At 37.9% G+C, this 14,320-nt stretch overlaps 1 protein-coding gene across 1 annotated transcript; it reads right to left on the bottom strand.

Annotated features, from left to right (window-relative positions):
* Positions 1-5,826: 5,826 nt before the first annotated feature.
* On the bottom strand, positions 5,827-8,539 carry LOC144351882 (uncharacterized). The gene has a single exon (XM_078009135.2). The coding sequence runs from the start codon at positions 8,286-8,288 to the stop codon at positions 7,338-7,340; it is 951 nt and encodes a 316-aa protein (XP_077865261.2). The 5' UTR covers positions 8,289-8,539; the 3' UTR covers positions 5,827-7,337.
* Positions 8,540-14,320: the final 5,781 nt, after the last annotated feature.

Below are 14,320 nucleotides of genomic sequence, written 5' to 3'. Positions count from 1 at the left end.
GGACAATTGGGAATGTTCTACATTTAAATTAACATGATCGTGGCCATTGTCTGTTTTTTTTATTTTATTTAGAGACACATTAATTTAGGGGCCGTTAGCCTGTAATAAGACCGTTGCTACGATTTTCAGGTGCAGCTACGAACAAATCAAAACATTCCATCATCGGATTGAACTTTTTGCTTCACAGATAATTGTGCCTTTAATTAAGCGTTATTAGTGTGCGTCCGTTATGCTAGTATACAAAACCATCGTTTCCATAGTGACGCCGATTAAGATAACTGTCAATTACATGCCTTCGCCCATAATACCACTGATTATGAACACTATATAGAAAAGGACATATATATTTGTTTCCATCCTATCGTCTCAAGTTTGTCGATTGAATTTTGCATTTTGTGGCTAAGTAAATACAGCATTTCATATTGATGCAAGGAAAACAATAATATGAGCCCTGGGATAGATGGCAAAAGAATAACGACTGTGATTGAACAGTTATCACTAATAGGCAGGCTTGCCTGACGTGTCATGTGTTCGCTTGGAGCTTAGTGAGTAGAACATCGTGTACCACACCTTCTGTTACGTGCAGGTGGAGGTGAAAGAGGTGTACAACACGTGTGGCATGTTTCCTCGCCAGACGGGAGGGTAGTTTGCGTCACACGCCACATGACTGCTGCTCTAATGACGTACGAGTGACACAATTGGTGAGCTGTCACATTCGCCAAGCTCGCAGGGGGCATTCTTTCCCCCAAAATAACTTGAAAACGACGTATACATCGAAACGGGAGTAATTGCACATAGATACAGTGGTAGACGATCTGTAGTGTTTAAACAGATGGATCTACCGGGAGATATGTAATCAGCCTGATCTGGAAAATAATCTGGAAACAAAATCGTATTTAACATTTATTTACGACAAAATTAATAATAAAATTCTGAAAATTTGAAGTGGATGAATTGATCAAACTAATTTTGCAATCCGAGTCTAGTTAAACTGAGCCGAATCACGCCGTTTATGATTGCAAGACGAGTGACAAGGAAAGCATGAAATATAGAATAAAATTGCAATAAAATGAATTGCCTAACACGCAAATCAGTGGTGAATTGGCCAAAAAAGCAATAAAAATCATTGAGTTCAATAAGATTGTTGCGTTTGTATCTGTCGATATTGGACGTTAATGACAGTCTAATTTTCAAAACTAAGTTTTACGTGAGTTAACGTATATCGACTTCTGGAATAAGTTACGTAACAGCAATTCCAGTAATATGCATGCCTTTCACCAACACTGACTCTCTCAAATCCATTTTTCTCAAGCCGCGTAATTGACACAGTCTTCGCATCTATTTTAGTTGCAATGATTCCAGATGCAGAAAATCTGATACAGGTGGTACGTGACTGGGCGTTTCTTTAACGGGAGGGTTGGGTGATTAGTTATCTTTTGGTCGCGTCGATTTCCAAATTTAAATAATGATATCACCGTGGATGTTATCCCTAAAGTCTGGGTACAACAGATTTCCCGATTTTGGTATAAATTCAACAAGTTAACGAACCATATGAAGCAAACTACGAAGTGTTAACTGTCGCGTCTGAGTATCGCCATCTTAATGTTTGATATTATATTCTGAGTTGGCAGCAATATTTCAATAATCTGCATGGATCAGAGAGCACATAACGGAGGCACTGTTAAAACAAATATATATAAAACATATTTGTTTAGTTGTGTTTTTAAACCATAGCAAAATCGTAAACTTTTGATTGTTGGATGAACAACAATATGCGTAACGTTACGAAATTATAAGCACTTCAACGCAAGAAATAATGATTAAAATGATACTGTCTGGAACTCAAATTCGGAGCTGTTCATCACTAGGACGACTACAGATGGGAACAAGTGTTTGCGCCCTCGTGTGTCACGTTTCAATCCGTCAAATTACAAACACCACACGGTTTAGGCAAAGTTTTACATATTTTTTTTTCACTCCTGCCACACCTGCTTGGCAACGTTATAAAGATGTAAGTACTATACCACTCAGTGCCTCCTCTCAGTTAACCCACGTAAACACATACCGTGCACAGATGTATCAATGCGATAATAGAATTAATTTCTTTGTTGAGGCGAGTGCTACAGATCTTCGGGACATTTTCAATGAAATCTGTGTTGTTTGCATCTGTGTTTCCCGTAGCTTCAACACTGAATGATGCCAGCGTATACACCGGTTCTGATCTCGAACATGTCGAACACGTCGAATAACGCAACATTGCAAAATAACACATATATAATCTATAATTCTTGTAATCACACAAATACCAGTAGTTTGAAGTTTTATCTCGTCAATATTCAAGTTGAATTGTGAGACATTTGTAAAAGATGTACACAAGGAGATTATGTCTGAAATGAAAAAGACAAAAGCGGCAAACGACAAGATATATCGCGGCGAAATGTGGCAACGTAAAATGTCGATATTTAAAACTAAGCCAACTGTTGCCATTGAGAGCGACCCAACGACCGACTGTCTATTGAAAGTGCATTACTTATATTGTAATTGTTTTTTCCCACTATTCGCATATGACAGATGTCGTCAAATATGTCGTCATGGAAACACACTGTTCATAAATGGCGGTCCAAACCCGTGCGTATACGATCTACCTATGAAACGAGACATGTCTGGTCTTTTTACCCAGGTGTTTATTTTATTCTTTCGTCTGACGTTGACATATCGCTAATTGTATGTGTAAATGTCAATATCCTACGTAAACACGTGTTAAAATAGACTGACCATGAAACGTCACTGTTTCGACGTTTCGTAGACAGTCAGTTATTCTTCGTCGTAGGCGCAGATGTGAAGCACTTGCATGAAATAAACATGAAAAACTAAACTCGATAAATCTTGACTACTCATCATTATATTTTAACTTCTACCTCATTGCAACCTATTTGGGCAACTCCGACTAAACCCTAAACCGCACAGTAAATTTATTTACTGAAATACAATTACAATGCAAAACAAAATACAAATTCATAGTGCAAACCGCGACAACATAGACAATTAAATAATAGGATAATGATAAAGCAGGACTTTATTGCAACTGTTTAGAAATTTAACAATTCTAATTTGGCGCAGAGCAAACTAAACTTATAAGGTTATAAAATTATAATATGATTCTCTTGTGTAATCTTATGGATTTTTTTTCAACTATCCCTTTTCGCAGTCTGTGTTATAATATAGGTGGGGGACTCAGAGTTATACCATCAATTCTATTGACGGGGGGTTGGGTTCTGGAGATACAAGTACAGAGAAAGAGAGAAACAACATCCACTTGACCGTATATTTGCGATGTGTCCTATATTGCTAAGAATGTATAAACACAGTCCCTGTATAAGTGATAGAGGGACTGTGGTATAAAGGAGTGGTGGGTTGTTTACATTATTTGACATATAGCTTCCCCGGATGTTGAACTTGTCCCGTCTTAAATAAACAATGGAAGACTAATACCTATAGGGGTGGAGCAGTGGACCAAAGTGCGACACAACATCTACGAGACTTGTGTGACACGGAGTGATAGGCTGATTGACAAAGATTTGGAACGTCGAGATACGATATATAAAAACTACGTAGTTACGGCGACTGAGATACGATATATAAAAAACTACGTAGTTACGACGATCGAGATACGATATATAAAAAAACTACGTAGTTACGACGATCGAGATACAATATATAAAAAACTACGTAGTTACGACGATCGAGATACGATATATAAAAAAAAACTACGTAGTTACGGCGATCGAGATACGATATATAAAAAAACTACATAGTTACGACGATCGAGATACAATATATAAAAAACTACGTAGTTACGACGATCGAGATACGATATATAAAAACTACGTAGTTACGGCGATCGAGATACGATATATAAAAAAACTACGTAGTTTCGACGATCGAGATACAATATATAAAAAACCACGTAGTGACGGCGACTGAGATACGATATATAAAAACTACGTAGTTACGGCGATCGAGATACGATATATAAAAAAACTACGTAGTTTCGACGATCGAGATACAATATATAAAAAACTACGTAGTTACGGCGACTGAGATACGATATATAAAAAACCACGTAGTGACGGCGACTGAGATACGATATATAAAAAACTACGTAGTTACGGCGACTGAGATACGATATATATAAAAAAACTACGTAGTTACGACGATCGAGATACAATATATAAAAAACTACGTAGTTACGGCGACTGAGATACGATATATAAAAAACTACGTAGTTACGGCGACTGAGATACAATATATAAAAAACTACGTAGTTACGGCGACTGAGATACGATATATAAAAAAACTACGTAGTTACGACGATCGAGATACAATATATAAAAAACTACGTAGTTACGACGATCGAGATACGATATATAAAAAACTACGTAGTTACGGCGACTGAGATACGATATATAAAAAACTACGTAGTTACGGCGACTGAGATACGATATATAAAAAACTACGTTGTTTCGGCGACTGAGATACGATATATAAAATACTACGTAGTTTTGCTTTTTTTGTTTCTTCATTTGAAAACGATTCTGGCTGAGGTAGTAAGATGAATAGAGATTGTCTAATCGTTGGCGTTGTGTGTGGAAATCAATGTGAGCGAAAAATCCACATTTACTTCGAATGAAACGCAATAGTGTTCATCCTTGCAAGCTATCGATGTGTTAACAGTTGACGGAGTCGTGACTGGTCGAGTGATTATCCTTCTTGTGGCGTATATGGCACGGAATTCACAGAAAATGACAGAGATTCAAAAAAATGTCAAAAGTTAAGGCGTTCGACAAGTGAATTGAATAGTGCTTTCGGTAACCATGATATCGCGTAATGAGATATCCACGAATCACTCACAAAGTACTGTTCCCCTCTCAGCACAACGAAATATCACACATAGTCATTCATTTATAATATACTCAAGATAGAGAGACGACGTATTGAGGCACTATTAGCAAAATGTTGACAACGTTTGAATTGGCAAATATGTGATTAACTTGTATATATCGAAAGCAAATAGTATGAACGAGCTCGGCGTTAGAGTGTTAACAAATACCTTAAACGATTTGCTTTCAATTATGAGTCCCCTTCAAATAACTCGATAAATCATACCAGTTCTATCTTTATTTACCCACCGGTATTAAACAGCTCCAGGTATATTTTGACAGCATATCAACTTGAGAAGGGGTACATTTGGGGTGGGGTAATTCGAATCATTTGTCGTGATGATTGCCCTTCCCCGTTTGTGAACAATCTTTTCATTTTTTTTTTGCTTTCTCGGCTGAATTGTCGTGTACATTTGTCGTATATCACGGCCAGGGATTGATATATTAGAGAATTGTCGAGAATTGACTCGACATCTTTGGATCAACGTACATACATATATTAGTGACAACACTCTCCATAATAGGAATTCTCCGTCCGATAAATAGGTTAAATCTCTATATCGATCGATTTGTTTTTGCGTTTTGGGGTTAGACTTATAAACTGTGCATTTTCATTTTTGGGATTAATTTTAGAACAAAAAATCATGTTCAAATGCAAATGCAACAATATTAAATGTAATGCAGTAAGCGATTAAGTTATTAAAAAATAAAATAAAATAGAATAAAACTAAATATACCTAATGACAATAATTCTAAGGATACAATTTATGCTTTCAAATAATGCGTATGGCCGTGAGCCACTGCCATACAACGCACATAGATTTTCTCTCGACAAACCATACACAGACTGGTCAATAAAATACTCCATACAAAAGAACGACGTGCATTTGAAAACATAATACAAGTACTTTAATCTCCCATCAGCTAAATAGCAACCCAAAATACAGAAAACCACTCCCCCATGGCAACAAAACCCGATCTCTGCTTGGAATAATGCAACCGGGTTTACGGGGATTAATTTTATTTCATTCGAGAAGTAAAAACAAACACACGACATATTGTAAAGAGTACATTGTGTGAGTATTTACCCACTGGCAAGCCTTACTCAATTTGACCACGTTCTTGCACAGTACGTGGCGGTCTTATGTCAGTTTCCGTTTCAACGTTTCATACTTTCATCCAGGGAAGCGTGTGGGATGCTAAATGTGGCTCACAAGCATGTCAGTCTGTCGCAGATTCCGAACCAAGTTGAACAAGTATCATTTGGTTACAGACTTAAATGTAGCACACTGACCTAACAATAACAATAAACTCCACTTTCGTCTCCAAGTTCAACATGAAATCCAACCCTCATTCCTAAGGGTAAGTAGAACTGTTGGCAAGCTTTGACATGCAAAAATGCGTTGGGGTCATTTAAACATGATTTTTAAGTCACGTTAACAGTCCGACGCTTCGTATCACAATGCAAACCGTGCAAGACTCAAGTTTGAGATGTTCGATAAAAACAGCAACAACACCCTCTTCGGCCAGCGAAGTGTAGCGTTGTTACTAAAAATACACTCTTGCATTCATAGCTGAAATATAATTCACGTCGTCAATTCATGTCAAATATAATAATTTACAATCACACAGACTTGCAATGGAATGCAAATATGCAAGTTGCACCCCTGTGTGTATCTGCATATTGTCAGTATGTTCTTCAAATAACTACAAATCCGAGACAACTATTACAAATATCCGTAGTTCAAGATTTACAAAATACTGTGGTAGACACTCAGTGGTGTACCGACACACATAAAATGGTTCATTGGTTCCAGTGTCACCCTCTGTGTCGTCGACGTATACGTCTCTTGACGTTTTTTTATTAAGCAGTAGCTGCATATATGGGTTGAGGTACCGTGCAGTATCTTAGTCAATATGCAAGCAATTATTGAACGTGAGCGTTCGTAGAAATGTGTATTATGGAGAAACGGAACGAAGTTTAAACTTCACGTCGGTAGGTTTTAGCATGGTGCATTGAGTGAAAGTAACATACGTTAATGCTTTCATTACTACCTTTAAAGGGGCCATGCGTAAATAAGTGTAAATACACTAACAATTACAAGACACAAAGTCGGATAAAAAGTGCAAATATTGAACACTTCAAAGAATATACTTCGAATAGAATATGTAGACGTCATTATTCAGAATGATTTGCCAGGACTGAACATCGATCTTGAGACAGCTAGCATGGATTATCGATTTAAAGTTGTATCCAGTTGTAAACCTGCTAAAAATAGTGTGACGAGATATTCTGTTTAAATTCTGCTAATTGCAATTATTGATTTTCCGTCTTTAACTATCGCGTTTTGTTGCACTTCAATACAACTACTGTTACAATAACAACTGAATTGATTGTTACGTAAGATAAAACTCGTCGGTGTCTGCCTTATCCCGTGAATGTTTATGTTTCCATTTTTTCAAAAACTTATTGCCACGGAGAAACCCCGAAACAACAGCACTGACAGTAAGCACTTGGTTATTGCGAGAAACATGCAGACGGGAAAGGGAGTTAGTCAGCTGTGTGAACCGTGCGTCGTCTTGAGGCTTGAGGGAAGTAATGCTCGGTGGCGTCAGTTGTCGTCGTCTTTTTCTAATTCTGTGACTAGTCTCGTTCGTCACTGTTATCCTCGGCAAATTTTCGGAAATAGTCGATTTTTCGCGAGCTTTTCCCTCACGTACATGCTTTCCGTTTTTCTCTTCGGACTTTTCCTCCGATTCTTGGTCCGTTTTATTGTCATCTATTTTTGAAACATGGTTGTTGGTGTGATTACCAATACCAGGAAATTGCATTGGTTTCCTAGACCGAAATCTGGGTGTCAGATCGGGCGTGCTGGCATCGTTCCTCGCAGATCTGGGAATCTTTGGCAAGGACAATTCTGCTGAATTCAAGTCCTTCTTCCCAGACTCAGTTCGCGGAGAATCTCCCAAGTTCTCGTTTTGGTGTTTCTTTGGTCCGAGTTGGTTTAACTGAACGGCACGTCGCGAATGTTCTTTTGTCCACGCGTCTTGTTTTCTCTCCATGCGATTGACGAACGAGTTTTGTTGTTGAGCCAAAAATGTGGCCGTCCTCTTCTGGGCTTGCTCTAATCCCGAAACTTTCATATCTAAAAGTCTATCCTGACCTCCGTTGTCGTGCAGTAAAATCCGACCAACTTTGCTCTTCCCTGGTAGCCATTTTCGATACTTCTGACTTTCCGCAGTGCGCGCTGTCTGACCCGCGAAGACAGTCGCTAAGGTATCGATGAGCGGCTTCGCAGAACGTTCTTCAGAGAAAGTCAGTTTACTTTGGTTCTTTCTCTTTGGCATAGTGGTTTGCTGATGTCCAACTGTTGTGGTCCTAGTACACGTGAAATGAAGGGCGTCTCAGTCGCCGCGAGTCTGCCTAACAACACGCGTGTTCAGTAATTTAGCATTCCTTTGAATAGCTTACCGGTCCATGTTGAGTGCCTAAATATTTACCCAGCATTCACACTGTAGAAAGCGTCGATAATTGACCCATAGATGCTTTCGATTCAATCCGAATAAAGAACTGTCGTTCCCTTCTGTAGAAGCTTCAAAACGTGCGACGTAGCCGGCACCAGACGATTGAGTTGCGTCGTCAAGTAAAAACCACGACGAGAAAAGCGGTATTAATTTACTGAATGTCGCGGCGTCTTTACAACTACTCATTGTTAGGTATCGACCGCAAAGGTTCGAATAACGCAGTTAGGCAATGATTATACCGCATTTAAAAGAGGTTAAAACAGATTATTGATTTATCTATTGTTCAGAACTTTGCCTGTTTGACTTTTAGCCGAGTTTCGCGGTGGGGTTTCCCTTAACCACCGATCAAACAGGAGCGAGCGTAGCAACATATTGAAGAATATCGCCACTGACACGATAAACATAAACTGTTCATAATAATGTGTAAATTACTGATACTCGAATTTCGTACCAGGGAATACAATATACAAGGTAAAGTTCGCAGTTGACATTGAACGTTCCAGAGCTAGCATTTCTCAGAGCATCGTTCTGCTCGGCTGACTGCGACTCATTTGTTTGCCCGGGCTCTCGTCAAACCGGATCGCTTCCTAAATTGAATTGTTTTGTTTTGGTTGGAACATTGGTGGATTACGGATCACTTAATAACAGTGTTATTATAGGTGTCACGTGATATCTCAGCTTGATGTACTTTTGAGACTTACGTTACACGCCCTCGGCGTCCAGTTAAAGAAAGCAAGGATGACTTGTTGGTATAACAAGAAAACAATTAAAAAACAAAAAGAAAAAACAAGCAAATGTCTGGCATAGCGGAATATTCCAAATTTCATTTCATAACCGCGAGTTCTTTCTTGTCTCTATTACCTTCCGGGTGATATTACAACCAAAAGTTTGCCTGGCTCTTAGTTTTAGTTACATTTTAAGTTAAATTTTCAGATTAAATGTGGAATAAACAAAAGACATATTCAAAATACACACTGCACAGAAAAAGCCGATTGCTTCCTGCCCAATGTTCTTTAAAAAGAGGCAATGTGAATAATAGTGTTCGATATTGCATTTTCAAAAAAACAACAAAACAAAACATTAGAGTAAAATGTATCGTAAAATAAAAATAAAGTTTCGGCTGCACACATAGAAGTGTTTGTTCAATAGAATACCCAAAAACACGAGCTATTAATTGTATGTACGTACAGGCAAGTCCGACGCATGCGCATATAGTATTTCATTGAACGACTGTTATACTAAGTATTTCCTGCCCGAACAAGGTTTTATGTACTAAAAAAATCATGTTAACAAAATTCAGTTGCGTAAATAATTATTTTCTCACAGTTGTCCATATTGCTTTGAGTGTGAGGAAAAATAAAAAAGACCCGGAAATTTCCAAAGTTAGTCACGCGATGTGTTAATAAACAGAGTTTCACTGTTTGACCCAGTGAGGATAACCTTGCTTCCATGGAAACTGGTATGGCATCTCTGTCTTTTTTTCTGACTGGAAACCGAATTATCTAGTATGTATTTTGTCAAAATATTTCTATAAATTAATATTTTCTGAAATTCACTATCTCACTCCTCACTTTATTCTGCTATTTTCACAGCGCCACCAGAATACAAATATTTGTATCTACCCATCTTTTGTTTTTATTCGAATACACTTTTAAAAGTGCACCCTCATGTGGTGGATCTATAATTGTGACGTATGGCATATCCTATTATTTGGATAGATTCTGGTAATTCTGAAAATAGTCACCGAGGTTGGCGTACTCGTCTATTTTTACATATACATTAAACGTAATAACATTTTAAGCTTCTGTTGATAGTTGAGTGAGGATTGTTCACCAGTTCCTAATATGAAATGAGGCAATGTATGCTCTAATACATATAATGTGAAAAAACACGAACTCATACTGTGATAAAATGTACGACTCAGTTTCTTAAAAGTTGTTCTGGTCTTCAAAAGACACTCGGCACGATGTATGTAGAATCGTTACAATCGCGCCACCAACGGCAATACCAACATTTGTACACAGCTAGTAACATGGTAGTAACCAGAATACATGATCCGAACGGAAATCGCTCTAATATGAGAAAGCACTTTGTTAACATTAAGACTTAACATTTCAAGATACAACTTAAACTATCTACAAAGAATATTATATAAATGTATTTATTTGTTTGTTTGATATTCATCGTGATTCGCTTTGCTCTTCATCCTTGACAATCGCCTATTATTAACAATTCCCCTAATGTATTTCCGTTTCGTATTTTGCTACCATATTATCATTAACTGTATGTTTTTGTTTTACCTCAATCACGTAACGATCACCATGGTTACACAATACAGTACAGATACTTGGTACTGAATCACTTGGTGGTCGCAGCTCTACGTCAATATTGAGTAGATGTGTAACTAGTTGAGAAATGAAATGAGTGTTGAGTACACATATGTTGAAGTACTTTTGTAATCGTTCTAGGATTTGAACACCTGCTCGGAATGAGCTCAAAATAACGATTATTTTTCAATGGATGATACTGAATATGAAATTCTTCCTCTATTTCTCTGGCCCCAAAATGGTATCTGATGACAGATGTACTGCCCTCTCCGGTACTACATATACTGCCCTCCCCGGTACGACATATAATGCCCTCCCCGGTACTACAGATATTGCCCTCCCCGGTACTACAGATATTGCCCTCCCCGGTACTACAGATACTGCCCTCCCGGTACTACAGATACTGCCCTCCCCGGTACTACAGATACTGCCCTCCCGGTACTACAGATACTGCCCACCCCGGTACTACAGACTTTAATATAACCAAAAATCGGAAACATGAATATTAGTATAGCGGAAGTATATATAGTCCACAATCGATCCAATTTTGTTTTTCATTTGATATTTTTTCTGAAATATATTAAATTATAATACACTATTATGTAGTGTAGATAGTGTAACCATGGTGACACATTTGCTTTTTCTTTATAAGCTTATATATAATGTGTATATCCAGCATAATTATAGTCACTATCATAATAATTATATATCGGTATTCGATAGTGTTGCACTTGCTGTCTTGAAGCAGGACTTTATATGCTATATAGATTGTCTTAATAACTATATACATTTGCAATGATTGAGCAAACCAGGGCAGCAGTAACAGACAGGGGTACATTTAACATAATTACACGCCCTATTCAATATTCCTACCAATTTAAGATGTGTGTGTTTATTTTACATATCAATGTTACCAACCGGGGTTGCCGACAACCGTGACGAGAACGACATGTAATAACTGCACGTTAGCATAGTATTTGACGTTTATGTATTGTTGTTTTCATCTCAACCTCGACTTGGTATTCGTTTACTGTAGATTTAAAAGAACACCAAGACTTATTTGTCGAAGTTTTGTAGTATTAATCAGGAAATATAAGGAACCTTTGACTCACAGTAGCTTCATGTTTCAACGTTAAATCACATTTTCAAAATCGCATCTAGTTAAGTTGATAGTGACGTAATAATATTCTTCGACAATCATTTTTGATGATGTCATTGGCCCATTTTGCATTTCGCCTGTAAACAGCTTAGAATATTTTAATCGTAGCGATTCAACGTTCGATCTAACTGCGTAGCTGTAGATAATGTCATTTTAATATGAAGAAACTATTGTTGCGCCGATATATTTATACGTGATTGGTGCATTCAATTTATTAAAACCACTGACTCTTTAATAATTAACTGTTTATGGTGAAATTCGTCAGTAACATCCCAGGCATTTGAAGAACATGCTGTTTCACCGTATGTCCATGATGTTGAGCACGGATCATCCAATCACTGCATTCAGGCTGGCATGTCGAGAAAATGTCCTCTGAGAAACTGTTCGGAGTGGTATAGACGTCCTGCAGTGCGCGTTCGAATTACATGCAAACAAATTATGAAAGTGGTGTATGTTGCGTGGGTGCTACATCGAACACGACCCAGTGTGAAGATCACTGACTGCCCTTAATTTACAAACGCCTGTATATTAATAGGCGTAGTATCCAACATGCCATAGAGCTCCATGTATAAACATACCCTAGTCTATTACACTGCTTTCAATGGACCGTCCTCTATAACGCGGTCATCGCCATGGTTACCATGGACGCAAGCCATGAAATGCACGAGATCTTGTTTTTTTTTCACAGTCACGGCGTAGTCGGTTAATAACTCATACCACTATAGCAAGTCATTGAAATTAAAACGCACCCTTGGCCGGGTTGCCACAGTACGGTGCAATTGCACTTTGTTTTCTTTCTTGGGTATACTGGCATTGTTCATCTGCCTATTGTTAGAGCACCGACGGAAAATAGCGACGGGGGGATTATCAAAACTCGCCTTAGCGAATTAGTGAATATTTTAGGGGATTTGCCGCACAGCAGCGTCTGTTATAAACTTGTTTTTCACAAATGTAACTGACAAATGGTATATAATCCCCGGATTTTCAAAGAGTACTACACTTAGTCAACTTGATACTCGAAACTTTTGCTGTTTTTCTAGTAGTATTTACAGACGTAAAAGTTGCGTTTCGCACTTATTTGTGGATGGTCCATGCTTTGTGTTGTTAATCATGTTACGATCGATTTAAAAAAAATATTATTTCACCTTGTTTTGTGTTATTTCAACTATCTCCTCGTACATACATATGGGCTTTCATTGTTACCAACACTTCAACAAACTACCAGAAAATTATTATTAAAACACATCGTGAACTTTTGATCTGATTAAAAGGGCGGGTTCAGGATACTCGGTTAGAGGGGACACCTTTGTAAATGACGTCATTATGGTACTATATGTGCGTACGAATAACGGCGGTTTTAGGGAAGCCTCCCCTCTAAATATACACTGAATTGGTCCGAGCAGTAACCAAGTGACCCGCCCCGTTCGCGTCTTGTCTTGCGAAGGCACATAATCGCATACATTCTGGCTCTTATGACGTAGTAGTATTTTGTATCAACACTGGAATCCCAAATAACGGGCTCATTACTTTCTTACTTATATTACTTAAAATCAAATCAAATCGTACTTTGATATTATAATAGTCTCCATTTTGTCCAAGTGTCAAGGTATACTATACTAATTGTCCATTTATAGTAATTTACTTTCAAATAATGACGCCAACGCAACACACAGGTAAAGAATAGTTCACACTGCCCTCAGCAAGAATATCAAGACCAAAATAAATGTGTTGGATTTTGTACTGTACCATTTATAGGTTCCCAATTATGGCGACGATTTTCGGAAATCCTAATCTATTAACCTAACCCTTCGATACTGACTCCAGTTGCACACGTAATGTGGTGGAGACAAAGGGTAATACATCGAAAACGAACTTAACCCATGCAGGGTTATTTACATGGTCATATAGCACCCATGCTTTTATATAAGCTGATGACTAGAAATGGTCTTTTGATCAAACAAAGTTTAAAGCGCCATTAATTCAAATAAAAAAAGCCCCCCCCCCCCAAAAAAAAACTACGCTTTTAAATTTTATTTCGGCGTTCATAACAACCGGTTGTATCCTGCGTGATTTACGAATGATGACTGTATGAAATGGGCGAGTGAGCCAATGACGGGTACGACACGCACTTGTAAAAATCACCTTCAGAGCGAGGCAATATCACGTGATCTGTAAAATAACGGAGGAACTGATTAGTATTTCAGTCACGGAACCAAGGTAACGTAATTACTCCTCTCATCATGTACGATTGGCTGGTGTCACGGGTCACTGTAAAAAACACAATTCATCGAAAGCTCTCAAAAAAAGCATTAAAACGAAAGTGTTGCACAGCGCCAAGTTAATTATTCAACCCGATCATTAGGAATGCA

This window comes from Saccoglossus kowalevskii, chromosome 8 (genome assembly GCF_978046115.1).
Source record: "Saccoglossus kowalevskii chromosome 8, keSacKowa6.1, whole genome shotgun sequence".
Lineage (NCBI taxonomy): Eukaryota > Metazoa > Hemichordata > Enteropneusta > Harrimaniidae > Saccoglossus > Saccoglossus kowalevskii.
The sequence above is the reverse complement of the archived record's forward strand: the minus strand, read 5'-3'. Positions and strand labels throughout refer to the sequence as shown.

What these genes read in the sequence shown, in the direction of transcription:
- LOC144351882 (XM_078009135.2), bottom strand. Translation starts at nt 8,288, where the DNA reads ATGCCAAAGAGAAAGAACCAAAGTAAACTGACTTTCTCTGAAGAACGT.